A 24,713-nucleotide genomic window follows, 5' to 3' on the forward strand; every position below is an offset into this window, starting at 1 on the left:
GTGTTACATTAACAGCATCACATTAACTGATCTGGAATGAAAGACATGTTTACACAGGGTGAGGCTGTTCACTTATTTAATGACACTAAATGAATGAAACACATCAAACCTGCAGCTGGTTTAAAGTGTTTTATGGGTTTTGACTGTAATTTTAAATAAATGTGCTGAAAAGCTGAAGTTAAACCATCAGAGAGTAAAAACTAAGATCTTACAGGAAGTCCTGACCTGCTCGGCTGCAGGTTCAGTTTAACAGAGTTTGAGTTTCTGTTCTTCTCTACATACAGACTGTAACACCGACCTGAAACTGTAAACTCGTCATTCAAGAACCAAATTTAAACATTAACAAGTTTGTTTTGTTTTTTTTCAAAGTTCACATCTTATTGCTGCTTTACTGAAGTTTGGTCGAGTCGGGCTGTAAATGATCTGTGACACAGACACACCTTATTGACCCGTCTGCTCACACTTCTCCTCACAGACTTTGATTTAACTCTGTGGATCAGCTGTGACATGGTCACAGTGGGTACTGTAGCCGTCAGCCTCATGTCCCGTCTGAAGCAGTGTGAGAGTGTCAGTAGATGATCAGCAGAGGAAAGTGAAGCTGCTGTGAGCTGATGTCCTGAAGGGCTTTTAAAGAGTCTCTGAGTTTGACAGGAACATGAAGATGTTTGTGGTGTTTGTGATCCTCCTGCACGGTAAGTACACCTTCCTCTCTCTGCTCTCATCATCAGCTTTTCTTTCATCTCTCTCTCTTTAATGTGTTGAAGTGCAGCAGGAGGAGATTTCCATCAAACACTGGATTCTGATTCAGATCAAACTAACAATCCAAAGCAGCAACTTTCAAATCTCTGGATTCTTCTTGGTGCCTTTCAGATGAGCTCATGTTACAATCAGCTGCTGTGTGTGTTGTTGTGTAGCTGAAGCTCGGACTCACATTTCATATGTGACCAAAGGAAACTTGGTGCTGTGTGTGTGTGTGTGTACGCAGTGGCGGTCCTAGCCTGTTTGGCGCCTCGGGCGAACACTCCCTCTGGCGCGCCCCCCCCCAACCACCACACGCACATATGAAGAGAGAGAGAGTATGCATAGTATGCAAACGGCTACCAAACAGCCATCATAATTCGTCACACAATGAGAACAGGACAAATCAACAACTGACAATGACTAATTAATATTAAAATCTGTAACATAATGTAATGTTTGGAGTTTAGTCTGTTACTGTTGCTATTTTTACCATTTCTTCTTGGAGCAACTGTAACCCACATTATTACCTTAGCGATTAATAAAGTATTCTGATTCTGATTGGTTCAGGATGACCTGCCATGATCCAATGACACATCTGCTTACCTGCATCTGTTGCTCGTTTCTCCTCCTCTTCTTTTCTATTTTTTCTAAACTGAGGACCTGATGGCTTTGAACTTTTCTTGTCCATCTTGGTTTTAATTTTGCACTCCAGTATGAACACCCATCCCCCAACCCAAGGATCACCACAACATGATCTAACACACCTACACCTTAGTTCACAGATTCACTTTGTCGAGGGTGCATTTCTGAGATTTCACACAACCCAGGATTCAAATCATGAATCCATAATGGGCTTGGATTTACATCATTATGAATGAAATGTGCTCTATTTGGAAGCAGCTGGCCCCTCCCCTTTCGACAGGTTGTGTGTGAGACTTTAAATCATCAAACTGTAAATTTTAAATTGTTATTGAGCCCTTTACCCCGAGTCCTAAAGTGTATGTTTATTTTCTTACTCTTCTTATATATATTGTTTACTTGCACTGCTGTAACTGGAGCCTCGTCGTCTCGTCTCTCTATATGCTGGACTGTCTGTAGCGGAGATGACAATAAAGTTTACTTTGACTTCAGCAGCGAGCAGGTGCACCGAGGGCTCTCGCGCTCACTTTATAGAATTTCGAAAAAACATCGGTGCAAATTATAAGTCTGTATCATGATGTCTGTTGTTTTCGTGTTTGTTGGTTTGTTTTTATTTTGTTTTATTTTGCGAGTTGGTTATTAGATGCTGCTCCAGCCAGTCAGAGACTCCCCCACCGCCCCGCCCTCTCCTCCCTGTGCTGCAGGCGCACCTCGCAAACGAAGGGCGCCCTTACTCCCAGCAAAAGGGTGATAGAAAACCAATCGGTGCCTGTGCCATTCCCAATATGCGCTGGCTGATGTCGGGGCAGCATGAGTACGAGCAACTTTTATTTATTTTTTGCCGATGCCCGTGATGCTGCCCCGGGCAACCGCCCGTGTCGCCCGTATCTAAAACCGCTACTGTGTGTGTCTGTGTGTGTAAGTGAGGCTGGATGCTTGTTGATGGTTTTGAGTCTGCAGGACTGTCAGCAAAAACAATGTTGTGGTTTAGCAGAAGCTCTGCACTGTGTTTGCACGCAGCACTACAGGAAGCAGCACAGAAGCAGTCACTTCTACACCTCTCAAGTTTAATGTAACTTTCCCGGTGAAATGGTCAGACTGTAGCTGAACGGAGAAAACGCAGCGTCACACTGTGCGCCACGTTATTGTTTCACTGAAACGCATTTCTACAATACTGTTACTGTTACTTGTACTCTCTGCAGTGTTTAAATGCTTACATATACACACACAGTTACTGTCCCTCCACACATACGACTCGGTTCTGCTTCTATGCCCCAGCTTTGTTTACTTTTTCCCACCGAGGCTTCTAGACTTCTGATTGGCCAACATTTCTACACGGTTAGGAATCTAGCTCCACCTGCTGCTTTGGCATGTTCATAGCAGCGTTTTCCTTCATTTCTGCCTTTATGTGTGGACGGGATTATTTTTTAAAACGAAAACAGAAAATCTCCATTTTCAAAAATACCCATGTACGTGTGGACGTAGCCTGAATGACATGGTACTCTCCACCTAAGAACTGAGGGTGGTGGGAAGAGAGAGGCCTGGGTCTGTCTGCCCCAGTGACTCATATCTGGATAAGCAGAAGATGGATGGATGAAACCTGCTGCCCAGCTGTCGTACAGTAGTGTTGGGTGCAGGCAGCGTGGAAAGCAGCCTGTATTGTGCCAGTGCCAAAAATAAGGTGTCCGGCTATATGTTTTTTTCTTTCATTTTTCTAATGTTTTCAATACATCCAACCCAACATACTCAAAGACAAGCTCACAGCAGACTGAAAATGCAACTGTGAGTCCTACCATAACCAGGAATACTTGGGTGATGGTGCCATCATGTTGTGTACAAGATTCAGCGACTGGACTGGATAAAATCTTCCTCACACTGAACACCTCAAAGACAAAGGAAATGATAGCAGATCTATGAAGATTCAGGCCTCCTCTCTAGCCTTTGAAAGCTCGTGTCACACAGAGGTGGTAACAAAGATAAATATCTACGTTTACGCCCTGATAACAAACTAGACTGTAACTTGAACACAGACGAACTATAAAAAAAGGGGCGAGAGCCTCGTTTTGTTAATAAAACTAAGATCTCTCTGCAGTTAAATACTGAAGGTGTTCAGTCTGTGGTGGAAAGTGTGCTGCTCTACGCTGCAGTCTGCTGGAGAGGCAGCATCAGGAACAGTGATGCAAGGAGACTGGACAAACTGGTGAGGAGAGCTGTCTCTGTGAGCCAGACTGGGCACAGTGGGGGGAGTGGTGGAAAGATGCACAACTCTGATCGACCACTTCATAACATCTTTATGGAAGCAGAAACCATCAGTACTGACTCATCAGGCTTTTAATTCTCATACAAATGGCTGATGAGTTATGTCAGACAGATGAATTTCCCTCTGAGATCAATAACATTTTTCTTGGCACCAATTAGACAGTTCATGTTTCAAGGATCTAGTTTTATAGAAAAAACCCAGAGATTATTTTTTAGCAAAATTTGAATCAGTGTTACACGATCTTCCCCTGCAATGCACTCAACTAAAGCAATGCAATTTTTTCATAATGCACATTTCAATGTGCCTACACAGCAGACAGAAACAAACATTTTTGATATATTAACTTATTTAAGCAGACCATTTAGTATCAGCAACATTTATACTATAGTTTAGACCCCTAAGAAACTCCTGATGGTATTTTTAGTTGTAAAAATTGAAAACTGCTGATTGAAATTGAATTTTTACTCATTTGAAATGATGAGCGGCAGTCAGGTGCCTGACCTGTTAGACCTTTGTATTAGAATTTCATGTTCAACAGAGTCGAACGCAGCAGTGAGACTGAACAGAACAGAAACTGCAGTTTCATGGATATGTGCTCGACTAAAGAGGTGCAAGACTTTAACTTTGTCAACTACAGCTGAAAACCCTTGATGATTAAAATAAACTACAGTTAATGTGATTGGCTGACTACTCTGCTCCCTGCAGATAAATGTGGTCTCTGAGACAAACTCACAGCGTGCAGCTAATCTGTGTTTATGTGTCCTCAGTTTCCCAGCATGCCCTGGCTGTGCTGGTGCAGGTGTATGAGGAAGCAAAGGTTGCTCTGCTGCCCTGCCGGTTCTCAGGCTTCATTCCTGATCAACCCACAGTGATGTGGACTCGCAGTGATCTGGATCCCAAAACTGTCCACATGACACAAGAAGGAGGAGATGACCTTACAGGACAAAACCAGCATTACAGCGGGCGCACATCAATGATGGTCGATGCTCTGAACACTGGAGATTTCAGCCTCACTCTGAGAAAACCACAACGGACCGACGTCGGCAACTACACCTGCACCATGAGTGATGGGACAGGAGAATGGAGACTGACAGATTTACAGCTGCAGGTCAAAGGTCAGCAACAAACCCCAGATGAACATACAGGTGAAAAAATCTGTCCTGTAGACAAAGGTTAGAGGTCAAATGGAGAGGTAGTATATCCTTAAAAAAACTGGAAGGAAGGACAAAAGAGGTTGAGGGAGATGAAAGCGGCAGGAACAGAACCATCTACAGCCACTTTTTATGCAAATCAGATGGATGAGCAGGAAATGCTCTAAAAATGTGCTGATGCGAGATGGAACGACTCCCCTGTAACTCTAAGATGAATGTGTCTGCTTTTGCCACTGCAAATGATGTTGTGAATCTGAGTTTTTAGCCATTGCATTATAAAGTATTTGCTTATAATACTTATACATAGGAGATTTTTCTTTGGTGGACTGGCTAAGCTGGAGACAGAACCTGTGAATGTTTAATGAAGGCATCCAGAATAAAGGGCACAGTCTCAGTTCAGGAGACAGAGAACCTCTCTGCTTTTAAGATCAGACATCAACCTTTCACCATCCCTGCTGCTGTACACTCAAAGTGCTGGGAGGACTTCCCATGATACACTGAGCACTTCTCGTCCACTCCCCTCTTTTCACCCCACTTTTCAGTGGTTTCCCTGTTGGTGAGTAATGCCCGGTAAACCAAATAATACCATCAGACATCTTCACCAGTAAAAAGCCAGAGTCAGAGCTCAGGAATGCAGATGTTCATCAGGTTTCAGTTACCACTAATGTTTTTCTGCTCCTGCTCTTGTGGTTGATAATGTTGCTCTTGTCCTCATAGATGACCCAATGAAGGTGACAGTGGGGGAAGGGTCAGAGTCTGTCCTCTTACCCTGCAAAACAAAACCTGGGCTGCCAAAGGACATCGCACTGGAGTGGACTTGTGCTGACATAGTGGTCTATGTGTATCCACACAAAAGCGACCACCTTAAGAAACAGGATGGACTTTACAGAGACCGAACGAAGATGAATGAAGACCTGCTGAGAACTGGAGACCTCAGTCTGACCCTGAAACACCCCACAGAGAGAGACAGTGGAGGATACATCTGCACCATCTACAGGGACAAAGACATCCTGAGACAGAAAGTAGTGCTGCAGGTCAAAGGTAAGTGATGCTGACACAGGTCAGAGGTCAATGCTAACAATCAAAGTCACGATTCAGAGATCTTGCTTTTTTTGTGTGTTTCTCCACAGAACAATTTCCACCCTGGGCCACAGCTCTCCTGGTTCTCCTGGGTCTTCTTGTGGTTTCTGGAGGTCTTTTATTTCATTTCCGGCACTATTTCATGCCAGGTAAGTGTCTCCTACTACACTCCCACAATGCTGATGGTTAGCAGGTGTCCTCTGGTGGCTACGTTATAGTCAGTTTTCCTTCAGAAAGTTCATAATCACCATCCAGATGAACATTATCTCTGGCTGGGCCTTTATGTTTGGTTAAGCCATAAAGCAAGTATGGACATGTTGAAATTTCATCATATCCCTCAGCTAACAGGGTTAGAATGACGTTTGTGGTTAGAGTGACTTTTGTTGCCATGATGCCAGGTGTCTCTTGGAAATGAGATTTTTAATCTCAATGAGATTTTTTACCTGGATAAATAAAGGACTAATAAAAAAAATAGAATATTTCATACTGGAACCAGTCAAACATGTTTGAACTGCAAATATTTGACTTCATCCAGTCAAATAAACTGTGCTCAGTGTTGCTGATGTATGTGCAGCTAATGTTGTGCTTTTTTGTCCTCTCAGACCCCAAGGTGGAGGTGGATTCAGAGGTGGAGTCTGTCCAGCTGCCCTTCAAAACCAAAGTTCACCTGCCTGAAGATGCTAAAGTCGTCTGGAGTAACTCTTACAACAAAAATGTCCACGTGTATGAGAACGGCTCTGACCAGCCTGGAGAACAGGAAGTGGTTTACAGGGATCGAACAAAGATGAATGAAGACCTGCTGAAAACTGGAGACCTCAGTCTGACCCTGAAACACCCCACAGATGGAAACACAGGAGCCTACACCTGCACCGTCTACAGCAGGGAGGGAAACATCCTGCTGAAGAGAAAGGTGGAGCTGAAAGTCAGAGGTTAGTGTTGTACATACAGGTCAAAGGTCAGAGGTCAATGTTGTAACTAGATGACCCGTGCTTGTTCCTACCATTATTGGCTGACCAACAATCTTTTATCTTTTTCTGATGAAAGAAGCTTAACCCTTTAAGACTGGGTTAAGACACGCTCCATTTTGCGTCACTGTATTTAAATCCCTGTAGAACTGCAACCACATAAGCTAGCGTAATAATTGTTTTTGCATATGAAACCAGTTGCACTTACATCTTATTCCATCAGCTCATCCTAAGTCAGGGTTTCCTTCCACATGCAAAAATGCATGAAAAGCAGTTGCAGCAACAATAACATAATATTCCAGAAACACGCTTAAAAATTGGCGTATCCCATAAATTAAACTAAGAAGACACTCAAAATAAATCTCCTGAGGTGGGAAACTATTTTGTGCAACTTTTTTGTATTTACAGTTTTGAGGGCTAAACCTCTTAAATTTCCCTAACTAGAAATATAAGTTAAAAAAACAAACAAACAAAAAACAACCCTAAGATGATTTCAATTTTTTTGGTTCATTGCACTTTTTTGCAATTTATGTAGTTACTGTGGACTTAATGCATACATATTATTAAAATCTGAGCTATAACAGTTGTATTGATGTATAGCAACTTGAAATGCTCTCTAGAATGGCACTACAGCATGTAAAAATATAAAGATAAGCTCTAGCGGACTTGGTTCTATGGTCGGTCCTAAAGGCAAAATAAAAACTACAATACTTCAGGACAAAATCTATATTGAAATGACTCTTTCATCAATTTATACAAACAAGATGAAAATATTTTGGAGACACAGGAGCCAATCAGATGTTGACTTGCTCTTAGGCTGCATTGCATTTGTCTGTTTCTGTGTCTGCATGCTGGTCATTAAGAGTCAGTTCTCCAATACTGAAGACAGAAACTTCAGTCATTCATTGTTTTATCTCCTTTGGGTGAAAGGAGAGGTGAAATTGCCATCCCATAGTGACAGATCATACAGTGGTTAGCACTGTTGTCAAGTGCAGGTTGCACAGTCTCCCTGTGACTGTGTGGGTTCTCTGCAGCTTCTCAGAAAAGGATCTAATTTGCATGAAAATGAGACATGATCAGGACTTGTGTGCTGATTGTTAGAAATAAGAACTGGTACTGGTGCATTTTGTTTTTGACGGCATGTTACAGAGAGAGGAAGTCCAGTTTTGGACAGTTGCAGCTAATGTCTGTGATGTGTCTGCTCGTGAGTCTGTAAGTTCAGTCGGTGTGTTTTCTGTTTTACTTTGAAGGTCCGTGTCGGATGTCAGTGTTTCCTGTCCCATCCCTTGCCACGTTAGCCTGATTTTGTTCCAGCTGTGTCCTATCTCTCGTTTCCTGATAGCTCCCTCTGTGTATTTAAGCCCCATGTTTTCCTTGGTCTGTGTCGCTATATCCCTCACTTTAAGCTGTGTGTACGTTTGACTGCTTTGCGTGTCCCGTTAAGTTCAGACCAGAGTAAAAGAACCATTGGTGTGAAAATGCTCTTAGAGCCACAAACATGCTGCTGACGGCTGCATGTTTGATCTGATCTGCTTCCTTCAGCGTTCTCTACAACTCTGAACACCTGCTGCTGTCTGTACAGCTCATGTTGTGTCTGTTGTCCTCTCAGTCTGTCAGGTGGAGGTGGAGGTGGGGGCGGAGTCTGTCCAGCTGCCCTTCAAAACCACACAAAACCTGCCTGAAGACGCCACAGTAGAGTGGGAATACTGTGAACCTGAATGTAGGAAGGTCCATTTGTATCATAGTGGATCTGACCATCTTGAAGAACAGGACCAGGATTACAGAGGGCGAACCACGATGAATGAAGACCCTCTAAAAACTGGAGACCTCAGTCTGACACTGAAACAGCCCACAGAGAGAGACAGTGGGAGATACAGATGTGAAGTCAAAACGGGTGTTGTACTCCTCAGAAGGAAAAGACTGCTTCTCAAAGGTTGGTTGGATGGTTGGTTGGTGGTTTTTGTGTGTGTGTCTGACTGTGTTGTGTCTCCTCTGCAGGGAGAGTTCAGGTCCAGGATCAAACAGGGGACATCAGGAACAGAAGCAGCTCCATTGATCCGACTCCTCTGATGGCTGATCAATCAGTTTGATCTGTGTGTTCTTTGATTATTGATCAGTGATGTCAGAGTGGAGTCAGTGTGATGTTGTTGTTTGTGACTCAAATCTCCAGAAGCCGAACAAAAACAGACTCACAGGTCTCATGCAGAGAAAGAGACGGTCCTTTAAAGTGATACAGTACAAATGCTCAACCTGCCTCTATGAAATAAAACAATAAAAAAATCTCAGCTGTTTCAGAACTGCTTCTGGACAGAGCTCTCAGATGTTGGTCCTGGAATCTGCTGGAGCCACTCGCCTAGCACGGGAGTCACCACACCGAGTGCTCCCACTACCACTGAGACCACTGTTACCTTCACCCTCCACATCTACTCGAGCTCTTCACTGAGGCCTGGGTATTTCTCCAGCTTCTCATGTTCCTTTTTCCTGATGTTGCTGTCATTTGGTACATCTATCACTACGGCCGTCATTCTCTATTTGTCTGACACTCCTATGTCAGGTTGGTTATTCCAATCTGTAATACACAGATTAGAAGTTGTTGATCAAAGCAATTTCTTATAAAATTGCAAATCTGGTTTTCTTTATGAAAGTTATTCTAAAGAAAATGAAATTGGTCACAAACCTGATAGTTAACAAACACAGATGTACAAGATGTTTTAAGGAGATACCAAACCAGGAAGGAGATGCTGTGAACCAGCTGTGGTCAATAGTTTGCATGTCTTGATGATTTTGGAGTTTTTAAATATTTATTTCAATTTTTTTTCAGGTTCGATTAATTGTACAGGTTATCTCTTTATTGCCTTTAAAAAAATCTAAATCAAATATATGCATACTCAACCATCACCAGGGCTGGACTGGGACAAAAAATCGTCCCGGGCATTTTGACTAGAGACCGGCCCAGCAGGTATTATAGGAAAAACCATAAAGCCTTTGAATGAAAACAAACGCTGTTGTCACAGGTACAGTGTCTTGTTGGTACATATGTGTCAGTCTAATAAACTTAAACCTACACCATCCCTATTCTGGTATTCTAAACAGTACCTGACAGTAGACTGTTGGTCGAGTTAACCTCCTGAACTATCTACAACACATGGTGAAAACCTGAAATTAAGACAGAGAAGACTAGAGGTGAGACATGATCATTACTGATTACTGATGACAGATTTAGATATACTTTCATAAACCATTCATTTGCCACATCAATAAACAGCATGACAGGGCTGTTTTTTCTAACATGGCAACCTTTAAAAAGTGAAAGGAGACAGAAAGACAGGTGAGAAAGAATAAAACTTAATTGACTTTTTGATGGAATTTTACACACAGTAGTGGTACAGAATCTAGAAAATGTGGGAAAATGCTGGCATCATATGCAGTACTTAGCTACTTCTGAAGAAATTATGATGGGGCCCTAAAAAAATTACTATGTACAATAATGGATTTCTATACATTTGACATCAGATGAAAACGTTTGTTGTAAGATTCAGAGCAATAAACAAACAAGAGAGAAAAGCCGATCAGCTGATCATTGAGTTTCATGATTGAAGTAGAAACAGGAGAGGGAGGGGGGAATGAGATAAGAGGCAGCTGTGCAGCAAAGACACAGAATAACTCCAGCTTTGTGTCATTTTCATTGTAGCTGAATTACGGGACAAACTGTTCCTTTTCACCTCAATACGAAACGCGTAATAATTTCTCTGAATACCAGACGATTCCGTTTTTTACGGGACGGTTGGAAACTCTAATAACTAACCATATAAATAAGATAAAACAAGCTCAACATCAATCAGAATCAGAATCAGAATCAGAATACTTTATTGATCCCTGGGGGAAATTATTTTTTTGTTACAGTGCTCCATTTTAAACCAACATTAAGACAAGACAGACAATACGCTAACTAAGAATAGTACAATATATACATATATATACATACATACATACATAAGTCACTTATAAATAAATAGTTGGAAAAGAAACATATAACAATAAAGAACCAATAACATCATAACACCTGCCCAGCAGTATAGAAACGAGTTATTGTAACTGACTGTAAAAAGTCAGCACAACAAAAATAAACTCCACCTAAACTTGGTTTATATCTGACCCAGATAGACTGCAGGTCATAACTTCTTACCTGAAGTTCAGTTCACCGCCTCGGGTCTCTGCTCCTCCTGCCTTTCCGTCATCCACCTGCCAGCGTGTTGCATCTGCTGGCCTCCACCACTTGCTAATGTTACTAAATCTGTAGAAGCTCTGCAATAGCCACCACTAAACAACTGCGTTATTTTTACACATCTCCCTTCATCTGGCCATCCACCACCTTTCAGTGTTTATACCGTTAGGGGGAAAAAACGAGAAAAAAACCCCCATCGGCCGGCATTTGCCTGGTGGGCCGATGGCCAGTCCAGCTATGACCATCACTAATATTCTGTTAAATCTTTGTTAATAATCACACAAATTATGGAAGAGATGGATGTATTCAATTTATAATTTTTATGAGTTTATGAAGGATTACAAAGATAACAACCTAAACTGTTTAAATTATGAAAAATTATTTCTATAAAAACATGAATATAGAAATACATCACAGGGTCACATGTGAAGCTCCACAAAGGAAACATGAGCTTCTTCATGTCAGAGCTCCGATACTCTGCACGCTGTTCTGTGACAGGTGGAAAAAAACACGCCTTTATTTATCAATTTAATATATTTACAGCAATTTAAAAAAAAAAAACAATGTGCCCACAAACCACATTATAACGCTGTTGTTGTTTTTTAAGTCGGAAAATGCTGATTTTACCGCAAAAATAATTAAAATCTAGGAAAATAAAAACAGGTTTAGGCCGCAGGAAGCCGCGATATAGGTGACCGCGCATTCGCCGCTGTTGCACCCTAACCTCTGGAATAACCTCCCTCTAGCTATTCGGGCGTCTGATTCAATTCAATCTTTTTAATCTCGATTAAAAACTCATCTGTTTAGCCTTGCTTTCCCCGCCTCCTAGAGCCCGCATTTTTGTTGTACTGTAAGTTATCTTTTTCGCTTTATTAATATTTATAATGTTTTAACCTTCAGCCTTTCGGGGTGTGCCTACTATGCTGTTTATTATTGGTTAGTTTTGTCACCCGCCTGTTAGTATATTTTATTTGTATTTTGTGTTTTGTATTTGTACCTATTATTGCTCTGACTCGTTCTGTGAAGCACTTTGGCATACCTGTGGTTTTTAAATGTGCTATATAAATAAAATTGTATTGTATATAAATTTACAGATAAACCCGCGATGCGAGTCAGTGGGAGGTAGGAATACTGTGATAACATTAAAAACACAACGTGTGAACACTAACACGGTGTTAACGGTGTGAAACTTTGACGTTATGCTTCGTGTTTGTTGCCATGGAAACGAGCGTGTCACAGCCCCACAGTGGCTTATTATGACATCCACGCATCATTACAGGCAGCCCACTAACACAGCTCAAGATGGTTCAAGGATGTGTGTGAAGAAAATAAATCTCAGGCTTTCAAAGACTCTAAACTCTGGAGAAATGAAGGTAAGAGCCCACGCGGGTCAGGAAAATCTTTTTAATATCAGCGAATAAACATGAATAATTATTATTTTTGTTGTTTGTTGGATATAAAGCGGCTCATTTTTAATATTTAATGTTTTATGCTTCGCTTACTTCGTGCGAAGGATAAAGTCAGGCCGACGCGTCCTTGGTGCCCGCTGATATCATCATCATCATCATTAGAAGTATTACTCCGAACAAGCAGATATTTTCTATGCACATCAAACTCTCGGGTGTTTAATGAACCTTCACATTGAAGTAAAGTCAGAGCGCTGCTGTGGCTTTATTACATGAATTTATACCGGACACCAGCTGGAGCTGGCTGCTCCGGTCTCTGCACATGTCTGTGTTTGAGCTCTGACTCCAGGATCCAAGTGATGCTGCTCCGTCTGCTTTCTGCTGGGCTGTTTCTCCTCCTCCAGCTTCTATCTTCTCCTATGTGCAGTCTGTGGCCTCTCACGGCAGATTACGGAGATCTAACCGGCGTGGCAGCACTACCAGAAGACAACACGCACATCCTGTCACAGCTCCAGCTGTAAATAAAACTGTACACTGATGCAGAGCCTGAACTACGCAGCAGGTTCGTCATATGCAGGATTTCTCCCTGGCTTCTAACACACATAGTCAGTGGTGGTTTTTGATATGGGCGACAAACACAAAAATAGCAGACACCATGATACAGACTTCTAATTTGTACCGATTTTCTTTTTTCGAAATTCGCGAGAGCCCTCGGTGCGCCTGCTTGCTGCTGTGCTGAAGTCACTTTATTGTCGTCTCCGCTACAAACAGTCCAGCATATAGAGAGACGAGACGACGAGGCTCCAGTTACAGCAGTGCAAGCAAACAAACAATAAATATAAGAGTAAGAAAATAAATATACGCTTTAGGACTCGTGGTAAATGGATCAATAACTGTTTATAATTTGTAATTTACAGTTTGATGATTTCGTGTTAGTGTTACGGTTGAACTGTGTTCGTGGGCTGCACAACATTACTGGTGCAAGGACAAGAAAGACAAAACAAGACACCCCTGCCATAATCTTTTAGTTACAATATTATATTTTTTTATGTTCTGATTGTTCAAATATGTCATTTTCTTTGGTTGTTGTAAAATAATCAATCAGGGTAGTTATTGCTCCGTTGTACCACAAGAGGGAGTATCCCCTAAAACGAGCAGCTCTAGTCAAAGTCAAAGTCAAAGTCAACTTTATTTGTCGATTCTGCCACATGTACAGGACATACGGAGAATAGAAATTGCGTTACTCTTCAATCCCTAGATAAATAGCAAATGAACATTTAAATATATTTAAATATAAAAGTGATTAAAAAATGCAAGTAAAATAATTAAAAAGTAAAAATTTAAATAAATACAATTTTACATATAACAAGAAAGCTATATAATATACAATATAATGGGTAAGTGACATTGAGTGTAAACCAGGCAGAGTTTACTCTAGCTGAGTAAATCAGTCCAGCCACTAACCATAAAGCAGTGCGCCTAAAAGAGCTGTGAGATTGTACAAATGTGTAACGATGCACTGTGTCTATACATTTGCAGGTAAGCAGATACAATATAGGAAAATAACTTGAGATGTATCTAAAGATAAGTCCACAGGGTTGATGTGGATGTGGGAAACTTGGCCACTGATCCCCACTATGTGTCATTAGTATATAAGTTATTGGTAGAGATGTGAATTAGCCATGAAGCTAATGATTAGCATCTGGAGCTAATAATTAGTTTGTGTGGAAACCTCGTGGCGCTTAGGGTTGCCAACTCGCTGAAAAATAAATAAGGGACACCTCGTGGCCAGGGCCGGGCAACCCAGTTGTCTTCACCCTTCCCAGTGTGGTAGCTCTTTTTTTTGTGTGTGAAATTATTTTTTAACCATTTGACTTGAATTTGATTTAAGCAGATGCATATTTTTTGTGATATGAACACATGTGAAACAAATGATCATTTAGCCATTTATTTTTAGCTCAAAATGACAACATTAACACAGTAAAACAGGTCTCCTTCTTAAACAGAAGCCTGTCATGCTTAACTTTTGAGAATATAAGTAAATCTTTCTTTAAAAGAACTCTGTCCTGCTTAACTTAAAATTATATAAATTAATAGAAAGCAATACAACAAAAATATTCTTGTAACAGCGCACATTTAGTGCATTTAGTACAGTTGGCTTCAGTTGAGGTATTATTTCAGCTTTTCTAATGCTAATCAGCTGCTCCTGTTTGTAAACCCGCTTGTTCCCATGATTACGCATCATAACTCATCATCATTATTAATCTATGTATTACTTTTATGTATTAGTGATCTATTTGTTGTAATCATCTATCCTTGCAGTTGTTTATTACACAAAATAAATGATATTATCACACTTCTGGCCACATAGCGCTGATATTCACTGCACATGCCCATATTAACCTTAACCAGAGGGTTTAAAAAAGCAAACCAATGTTTACATACCATATCTGCTTCTGCCGTGGCCTGGTGGACAAGAAATTGGTTAAGGGTTCCCCGAGCTTTCACGCCCCTCGTGTTCTTCATGTGCCCACCACTAGAAGCATGCCTATGGGAAAAGTGCGCCGGTGTTGTGCCAAAAAGTGATTGTCTGCCAAAAACTGATTGCTCGTATTTAAACTGCTATAAGTAACTTGTTGGGCTATACTATGTGAAACATATGTCAAATGCATCCCTCATGGATGACATAAAGTCATCTTGAGCCAAAAACAACATTAGTGTAACAAGGTAGAAGCCGCAATCAGTTTTTGGCCGTGACTTTTATATAACCTTTATTTATGCAGTTAAAAAAAATCTCATTAACATTAAAATGTCTTTTGTAAGAGTAAGTTGGCCACGAGGACAGCAGAAATGGCAGCAAATATTACAATAGTTCTGTAAAATATTTTAAGTGGGGATAAAGGACTGGATTGGTTATAATGTAAGTACAATAACACAGAGTTGTAAATATACTTGAAAAACGGATAATTTTTAAATTCTCTATATAACCCCTTTGTAAACCCTGTTCACCGAAGTCTATTTACCAACATACGTAAAGATATTACACATAAAAAGTACACAGAAACATTGGAAATCAGTTTTTGGCACAACACCGGCACACAGTGCAGTGCGCTTTATAGGTGTTATAGTGCACTTTTCCAGCCAGGTGTTTTCCTTTTCCCATTCCTCCCTGTACTTGCAGCCTTTTTTTCTTTCTCTGAGGGGAACAAACATTGCTGCTCTAATGCTGGGCTCACACTGTGCGATTTTTGGCCCATTTTGAGACGATTTTTGAGTCGTGCGACCGATTTGGTGATCGGCCTGATTTTGGCCTTCATCGTGCATCATGTAGTATACGTGGGGTAACGAGACGCGATTAACACCTCGAGCAGCTCCCGATCATCAATCGCTCGTGAGATGGTCACCGCAGCCGCTCACACTGCTCACGTGCAAACACGTAAACGTCGGTGAAAAAGACGGCGCAGCACGGCTGTGCAGCCTGTGATCTGGACACAAGCGATGGAGGCACAACTTGTAGAACTTTGGAAAGCTCATCCGAGCCTTTTCGATGTGGCATCACAAAATTATCACGACCACAACAACCGTGAAAACAGTTGGATCCACACTGCTGCTCAATCACAGCTGCCTGATTAATGTTTTTCATTAGCAATTTAGCAAAGTTGATGGTGGTGGTGTGTCTGTGTGAGTGAAAGACAGAGAGAGCGAGCGACAGATTTTCTGTTATAACCTTCGTTTTATCTCAGGTCGCATCAGAGCATCGGGCCGTATAGTGTGAGACCCTGCATCGTGACCTATGAACTTCTAACCCCTGCGAGTCAATCGTGCAGTTTGAAAATCGCACAGTGTTTGTCCAGCTTTAGGTGTACTGTCGTCCGAGACTTGCACCGCAGTGTCGGCGTTTGTTTCCCTGTTGGCCATGCTTCTTGTTGTGGTCATCTGTTGTCTTCCGGTATTTTCTCCGTAAGCGACCTTTCCTCGACCAATGAGATTAGCCGTAATCTGAATTGTCATACTCGAATTGTCATAAGTGTGCTGTCAGCTCATTGGTCACAAAGCAGGAGAGGGGCTGGGAATTATGTTTTCAAACAAAGCGTTAATTCCATAAACATTTATAGACTACTTTTGATTCTCACTGTATTACGGGACTAAGTGCGTCCCTTATTAGCTCAATACGGGACGTGTACTTTTGTTTCGAAATACGGGACGATTCCGTTTTTTAAGGGACGGTTGGCAACCCTAGTGGCGCTGTTGTGGATCTATACCAGTACCAGCGAATGAAGACTGGTGAATCACACTATCCTTTGTTTATGTTTATTTCCTGTAAGGAGCATTAGCCTTTGAGTTTAAAAACTAAGTCACAAAGCTACACTGGTTTCAATTCATCTTAATCCAAGTGTGCAACACTGGCCTTGTGGATCAGTTTATTTAGTCTGTTGGCATCTGTGACCCCCAACCTGCTGCCCCACCATGCAACAGCATGGAGGATAGCACTGACCACAACAGAGGCCAGAGGGAGTGTTCGCCCAGGGCACCAAACAGGGTAGAACAGCCACCGGATGTCAGAATGGAGTCGGTGTGAGGTTGTTGTTTCTGACTCAAATCAAAGGAAGCCAGAGAAAAACAGACTCACAGATCTCATACAGAGAAGGAGACAGTCCTTTAAAGTGATGCAGTACAAATGCTCAACTTACCTTTATGAAATAAAACAATATAATGCCCCTCTCGTCCCACATCCTCTCCAGCTCTTCTCTGAGCCCTTGGTACTTCTCCAGCTTCTCATGTTCCTTCTTCCTGCTTTTGCTGTCATTCGGTACATCTATCACTACGGCCGTCATCCTCTGTTTGTCCGACACTATATCAGGTTGGTTAGCCATCACCATTTTGTCCGCCTGTATCCTGAATACTCAGAGCATATCCACCAAATACTCAGTCTGGAAGTTGTTGACCAGAGAGATTTCTTATGAAGTCACAGAGCTATTTTTCTTTATGCAACATATTCTAAAGAAAATGAAAATGTCACCTCCTATGCGCTCATAAACCACATTATAACTCTATTATTATTTTTTAGGTTGGAAAATTATGATTTTACCACTAAAATAATTAAAATTGAGGAAAATAAAAAAACCTTTAGGCCACAAAAATATGTGTATTTATGTGTAATATAAATTTACAGATAAACCTGAGATCTAGCGAGTCAGTGAAAGGTGCACCGCGACGTGTCCGTGGGAATACTGTGATTACATTAAAAACACAACGTGTGAACACGAACACGCTGTGAGGCGATAACAGGGAAGCTTTGACGTTTTTCTGTGTTTGTTGCCATGGAAACGTGTGTGCCACAGTCCCACAGCCGCTTATTATCATTACAGACAGGATCCTGTCAAAGCCCACGAACACAGCTCCAGATTGTTCCAGGATGTGTGTGAAGAAAACAAATCCAAGATTAATCTCAGGTTTTCCACATCATGAAAGAATCTAAAAATAAAGTCAGAGCGCTGCTGTGGCTTTATTACATGAATTGGACACCTGCTGGAGCTGGCTGCTCCGGTCTCTGCACATGTCCGTGTCTGAGCTCTGACTCCAGCTCGGAGGATCCAACTGATGCTGCTCCGTCTGCACTCTGCTGGGCTGTTTCTCCTGCTGCAGCTCCCATCTTCTCCTATATGTGCAGTCTGTGTCCGCTCACGGCAGCTCGCTGTGACTCCACCTGCGTGACAGCAGCTACCAGCAGACAACACGCACATCCTCTCACATCTCCAGCAGAGCTGCATTAAAATGTTGCGCTCAGTGTGCATGTCAGTGACAGCTGCAATCAGCTGAGTTATGATCTGAGATTAAAAACACAACAACTCATATTATTATTGACATGTGTAATTATAATCTGCACCATTATGATAATAATGATTTCATAAATAAAGGTTTAACTGGGTCTCCTGTAGGCTGCGCTGTCAGCTCCACACAGCACACGGTGGTCACATGACACCTCATCACTCAGCTGATAATAAATAAATAAAAACAAATAAGTAAATAAAACTGTAGCTGATCCAGAACCTGAACTATGGAGCAGGTTCATCATATCCAGGATTTCTCTCTGGTTTCTAACACACATCAAGGTTCAGCATGAATGTAGTGTCGATGCATCGATGGGTCCCATCAACTGCTGTGGTTTTACACACACGTCAATATTTTATATAACAGAGAAGAAAAAGAAGACAGCGTGTTCTGGACTGTGAGGTCCCTCAGAGTTCAGTCCTGTCTTTCAGGTTAAACACACAATTTGTGACCTTCATTCTCTAAAAGCTCTCTGGGCTCTGCAGGTCCTTTGACCTTCAGTCCACTGTGTGCTCTGTGGAAGAAATCCACAGCATGCTGCTGTTTGTGTGTCTTCACGGTTTCCCAGCATGCCCTGGTTGTGGTGGTGGAGGTGAGTGAAAGTTTAAAGTCTGTCACTGCACTGATGTGAACTCACAACGAGGCCGATCCCAAAACTGTCCACAGGATAAATTCAAAGTGCAACAGCAGCATCAGGCTGAGCTGCTACTTACTGCATAATGAACACAGACCTCGTTGATCCAGGAACTGAGGTCAGTTTGTACATTTTGTCTTCACTCCTCTCGAGGATCGCTGACCCGCATAGATGCAAGATTACATTCACCTCCAGTGTGAGTCACTGGTTTCGACTGTGTGCTGAAGATGCTTCACAGTGCTGATGTCTGAGTCACTCATGGACTCTATTTTTCTAAAATACAAATAGATGTAGCTCCTGCGGTGGAAAGACTCAGACTGAAGTTTAACAAACACAGTAAAATTTTACATCTGCATGAAGAGAACCTGTGTCAGACCAAAGCTTTGCTGCTGGGAGCTGAGATAAGCTGATGAAGTTAAAATGAAAATAAAAAATGAAACTTGAAGGCTAAAACATGTGCTGCATATAAATATGCATAAAGATGAAACGATTAAAACATAGATGAGAGTTCAGGAGAATCACCACAGCAGCTCAGACTGATGAAGAGCAGCGAACACTGAAACTGGTGCTTCTTTATCTCATATCAGCTCTCGGTGGTTTCCTGCCACAGACAGACAGCAGAGGCCGAGAGGAACGTTTGATTTGTGCGTCAGCAGCTGCAGAGGAGCGTCCGAGTGTTTAACGGCATCTGTGCTGGTGTCGACTTCACAGGAGGATGAAGATGCTGCTGCTGTTCCTGCTTCTCCTCATCGACGGTAAGAAACGCTCTGAAGTCTGAATGCAGGTTGTTTGCACTCACTGCAGGTTGATCATCGTCACAGACGTGATCATGTTTATTACAAGGTTTGTACGCTCATTAGAAACATGGAAGTCTTGAAAGTTTTGGAGAAAAGATGGAAACGTGGCTCACAGGTCCATGTGTGAAGAAGTTTGATATGGTGTGTAACCCTCTCTGTGTGAGTTCGGCTCACACATCCTGCTGACCTACATATACTGAAACAGCGTTAAGTAAACCTTGTTCAGCTGTTACGTGGCTCTTTGTGCTTCAGCTGTTTAAACAGATTCTTTGTCCTGTATGAGCTGATTGTTTAGTGCTTTAAATCTAAACTTAAAGTGATTTAACTGAGGCACCGTTTTCCCCCCTTAATCACTTAGAAGCTGCACTTTGTGTTTACTTGTGTTATCTTTCTCTAATATCTGAATTAGTTTGATGATGTGAAACATTTAAAAACATACAAAAACAGGGAAACTAGGAACAGGAGAAACACTTTTGCACCTGAACAGAGGTTTAAAGAGCCAAGTGGGAGCCCACCATCACCTCCGTCATCAAGAAAGCCCAGCAGAGGATGTACTTCCTGAGGCAGCTGAAGAAATTCAACCTGCCAACACGGACGATGATGCAATTCTACACTGCAATCATCGAGTCCATCCTCACCTCCTCCATCACCGTGTGGTACGCTGGAGCCACTATCAGGGACAAACAGAGACTGCAGCGTGTTGTGCGCTCTGCTGAGAAGGTGATTGGCTGCAGACTCCCATCTCTGCAGGACCTGTACACCTCCAGGACACTGGGGCGTGCAGCTCGGATCTCAGCTGACCCTTCTCACCCTGGACACAGTCTGTTTGACCTGCTCCCCTCAGGCAGGAGGCTCCGGTCCATTCGCACCAGAACCTCTCGCCACAAGAACAGTTTCTTCCCCTCTGCTGTTGGACACATGAACAATAACCACATGACTGTCCCCGCCACTAACTCATGACCCTACGCTGTGTCACTGCATCATTTCATGTCTGGCACTGATCACCACCTGCACTCATGTATATATCTTTCTACGTAGCACTCATAATTCTTATTCTCATGTATATATCTCATGTATATCTCATGCACATATCTTTCTTTCTACATAGCACTTTAATTCTTATTGTTTGCACTGAAGCACCGCAGCAATTTCCTAATGTTGTAAACCTCAACATCTGGCAATAAACCCATTCTGATTCTGATTCTGATGAGTCAGCCTGAAGTCTGGTTAGAGCTCAATCTGAGCTCTGTTTGTTGCTCCAACCAGAAACTTTCATTGAAATCTGTCAAACATCAACGCAGCGACTGACTTGAGGCAACACAAGATTTTAGGCTAAATCAACTGTCTCCTGTTTTAAAGCTGTAATAGATTACTTTTTAACTTCATGAAAATTGTCATGTTTGCACTTTGCAACAGTGAAAGAAAAAACAGAATTTAGATGCAAATGAATCTGAAAGTGGTTAGCACGAGTCTTCATAGATACTGGTGGATATGCTCTGTTAGCTGGCACGGTGGTTGCATGAACAGCATCAGACTGTATCAGGTCACAGTCAGTGGTGAGGTTGTTACTCCAAAAAGTAATCTATTACTTACATTACTTACATTATTCCTTAGTGTTCATAAAAGTGTTGCATTATGCTAATTACTGAAAGTAATTCATAATTACTATACTGAAAATATGTTCTGTTTCCTGGCGCTTGCTTGTCCTCCTGTTTCCGCGATCCTGCGTGAAACAACAAATGCAGCCGTAAGAAACCTTACACAAGCTGCAGACCACACACTTCACAACGGCTTTGTGTACTGATTGAACCGACGGTTTGTCACGGAACGATGGGCGCTCAGCGACTCTCCTAATTAGCTCCCCCAGACGAGGCTGATCAGCAGCATGCGTGTGTCATCATCCATCACCCTCATTAGTGAGGGTAGCGGGACACCCTCACTAGGCCTGACGGTGCCTGTAAACCAGCCTACAAGATACCCCCCGTCCCGATTCCTTTGTTAGCATTTTAGCATTTTCACTTTTAATCCTGTATCACTCTGCTTGTGCTTGTAAATGGTTTCCTTTTATCCTCTGGCCCTTTTACACTTTACTTCCTGTTTTACTTTGAAGATTTCTGTTCCTTTCCTGTGCTTTCCTGTTTGATGTGCTTTGTGTTTAGCATCTTTGGATGATGGGCTTCCTCTCCAGTTTAATTCATGTTGCATGAATGAAAATGAATTCAACATTTGTAATCATCATTCTGTCTGCTCTGACGTCTGTAAGCAGGTCTGATCATGATTATTACCTCAAACATGACACACGGTGTCTCTCTATATGTCCTCACAGTTTCCCAGCATGCCTCTGGTGTGGAGCTGTATGAGGGGGACTCGTTCATGCTGCCCTGTCAGTTTGACACTTTCAATCTGACTGACCCCTCAGTGGTGTGGAGTCGCTCTGACCTCAGTCCTCCAACCGTCCACCAGCGTCAGCGTCAAGGAGACGAACTGAAAGATCAAAACCAGCGTTACAGCGGCCGAACATCCATGAAGACTGACGCTCTGGAAACTGGAGACCTCAGCCTGAACCTGACCAACCTCCAACTGTCTGACAGCGCCACCTACACCTGCTCCGTCAGAAACAGGAGGATAGGACAAATTAGACTGACAGATGTGCAGCTGCAGGTCAAAGGTCAGCAAGAAGCTTCAGCGACTGCTGTTGATAAAGATTACATCACTGAAAGTAGTCTTTACTTTACAATCAAAGGACTTTGTTGGCTCAATACAGCTTAGATTACATGGACTCAGAGGTCAAAGGTCACACTGTTTGTTGTCTGTCTTTACAGAGCAGTGGTCATACTGGGAGCCTCTCGTGTTTCTCCTGGTTCTCGTCCTTATAGTTTCCGGGGTTCTTTTATTTCATTTCTGTCACTATTTCATGTCAGGTGAGTGTCTCCTACTATACTACCCATAATGCCGATGGTTAGCAGGTGTCCTTTGGTGGCTCCTTGACTGTGATCCACAAATTTGTTCCAGAAGCTGAAAGAGTTGTGAGTTATGAAGTGAACAGGCAAATATCCCTGAGCTTTCTCCTGAGTGTCAGAATCCGATTTCCTCATTCCGACTACGAAGCGTCAGATTCAGGGTTTGACCTACGATAAGAGCGCTGCTGAAAGAGGCGTGGTCCAGATCTGCTTCTAAACAAACTCCAGATATAAAAAACTTCCTTGATGGTGTGTAAGTGTGATCAGCTACCACATCTATGCTGTAAGTCTGAGGTAGCTAACAGCATAGACGTGCACAGTCAGTACCAGCTGCAAACTAAGCGCGACATTCATGTAAATCCTCTTTGTGGCGCTGAAGTTGGTCACATGGTTTGTAGTTCACTTGGAACAAACCAACCCATGAAAACACGTTTACAAAGCTGTCAGCTGATCCAGGGCAGAGTGAAGCAGCTACAGGTGTCCCACAGTGATCCAGAGGACACAGTCTGATCCTCTCTGTCATCACTGAAGTCAGAGGACTCAGTGGAAACAGGAGTGAAGAGCTGCTCACACAGCAGAGTGGACTCACTGACATCTGTGTGTGACCTCTCTGTTTTCCTCTCACTTCTTCAGGCTGTGAACGTGAAGACGGGGATGCTGACGTCCTGTAAAGCACAGCTGACCTTCATCAGGACGTCACAGAGGAGACGCTCTACAAACACACAAGGATCCACACACAGACACACCTGCCTGACAAACTGCTCTTAGTGCATCATCACGCACACGGGATGTGATTTGCAGCGTCAAGAAGTCTTCAAGCGACCAATGAGAGCACAGGATACGACTGACTGACCTCTGGTAGGAACCACAGGCGTGGACACAGGCACACACCTCACAGCAGCTGAAGCTTTCTGCCTCTCTGTAGACGGAGTGTGTTTACTTTTGACAGCAACAATCAGATACTACAGCAGTCAGGTGAATTTAGAGGTTTTTCTGTGAGTAAACTGACTACAGCGGCTACAACGCCGTCCTTTGTTAACGCTGTTGGTCCAGAAACTTCCTGTTCACTCAGAACCTGAAATAAAGGCGTCCACATGAACATCAGAGCCTCTGGTTTTTATCCCCACTGACATCAAACAGACACAAACACTGAGTCACTAAGACGGAGCGTGTTCAGATCAGATGTGTAGGCAATGATATGATGGTCCCGTCTCCTCTCAGGTGGAGGTTGTTCCCACTGCTGTCCTCTCCTGCATTTCTACCTCTGTAAAGATTACGAGCTCTACGATAAACGTGCCCTCATGCTTCTCAGTTAACAATTAACTCAAATGCAGCATCAACCGTATTTTTTACCCTCGTAACAAAAAGGAACAAAGTGTTTTTTCTTTGCTTAATAATCACAGCTTTACTGTGTTATGATGTAAAATAAAACTAAAGTCTAAATACAAGAACGTCATTTTAGAATAACTCTCTCTTCATTGATGATGCTGAGCTTTTATACTCATTACCAAAAACCTCAGAGAAATAAAAACACATAAGCCTGGAGCTTCAGTGGTTAAACAACATTTAGTATGTGTGAGTCTGATGAGCAGCTCTGACATGAACCATCACTCCTCCACGTCCAGCACTGTGGTGAAAGCTGTGGACTGTGGACTTTCAGTCACGTATCAGCTTCCTGTCACACACGAGGACTTCCTGTTAAGGTCAAAAGTTCCTCTATCAGCAGTTTGTGCATCGCGAGCCTCCACCCGAGTGTTTCAGATGGTGATGCTTCTGGGTACCGAACATAACACAGAAGATTGAATAAAGACGCTGACGTCCCAACTGTGCAGGCGTCCTTTGACTTTTTTCATTTACACAATTTTAATCACTTTGTGACTGTTTGTCTTGAAATTTCATCTCTTATGAGGTGATCGAGCTTGATTACACTTAATAAGAACATTTGAAGAGTGAAAGGATGGAGGAACAGAGCGAAGTGTCGCAGTCTGTTTACATGTTTAGGGATAAAATTGTTCCAATGACA

General features: G+C 42.4%; 2 protein-coding genes across 2 annotated transcripts in view; both read left to right on the plus strand.

Moving 5' to 3' along the window:
• Window positions 1-442: 442 nt before the first annotated feature.
• Window positions 443-24,713, plus strand: part of LOC146712710 (butyrophilin-like protein 2) — a 70,262-nt gene continuing 45,991 nt past the window's right edge. Inside the window, exon 1 of the mRNA XM_085452170.1 lies at window positions 443-692. Within this exon, the coding sequence (XP_085308296.1) occupies window positions 656-692 (37 nt within the window). The 5' untranslated portion in view covers window positions 443-655. The remainder of the gene's footprint in view (window positions 693-24,713) is intronic.
• LOC146712711 (myelin-oligodendrocyte glycoprotein-like) lies at window positions 12,324-23,809 on the plus strand. Its single transcript, XM_085452239.1, has 5 exons — window positions 12,324-12,434; window positions 19,521-19,688; window positions 22,057-22,398; window positions 22,553-22,651; window positions 23,324-23,809. The coding sequence occupies exons 2-5, from the start codon at window positions 19,649-19,651 to the stop codon at window positions 23,359-23,361; spliced, it is 519 nt and encodes a 172-aa protein (XP_085308365.1). The 5' UTR covers window positions 12,324-12,434; window positions 19,521-19,648; the 3' UTR covers window positions 23,362-23,809.

This window comes from Copadichromis virginalis, linkage group LG3 (genome assembly GCF_057382275.1).
Source record: "Copadichromis virginalis isolate Kocher_CV1m ecotype Utaka linkage group LG3, C_Virginalis_male_GT1.1, whole genome shotgun sequence".
Classification (NCBI taxonomy): Eukaryota; Metazoa; Chordata; class Actinopteri; order Cichliformes; family Cichlidae; genus Copadichromis; species Copadichromis virginalis.

Bases quoted from the DNA above. Each gene is read 5' to 3' on its own strand.
- LOC146712711 (XM_085452239.1), top strand. From the start codon at position 19,649: ATGAAGATGCTGCTGCTGTTCCTGCTTCTCCTCATCGACG. The intron at 19,689-22,056 runs GTAAGAAACGCT...ATGTCCTCACAG, and splicing joins CCTGCTTCTCCTCATCGACG to TTTCCCAGCATGCCTCTGGT. The intron at 22,652-23,323 runs GTGAGTGTCTCC...TCACTTCTTCAG, and splicing joins CTGTCACTATTTCATGTCAG to GCTGTGAACGTGAAGACGGG.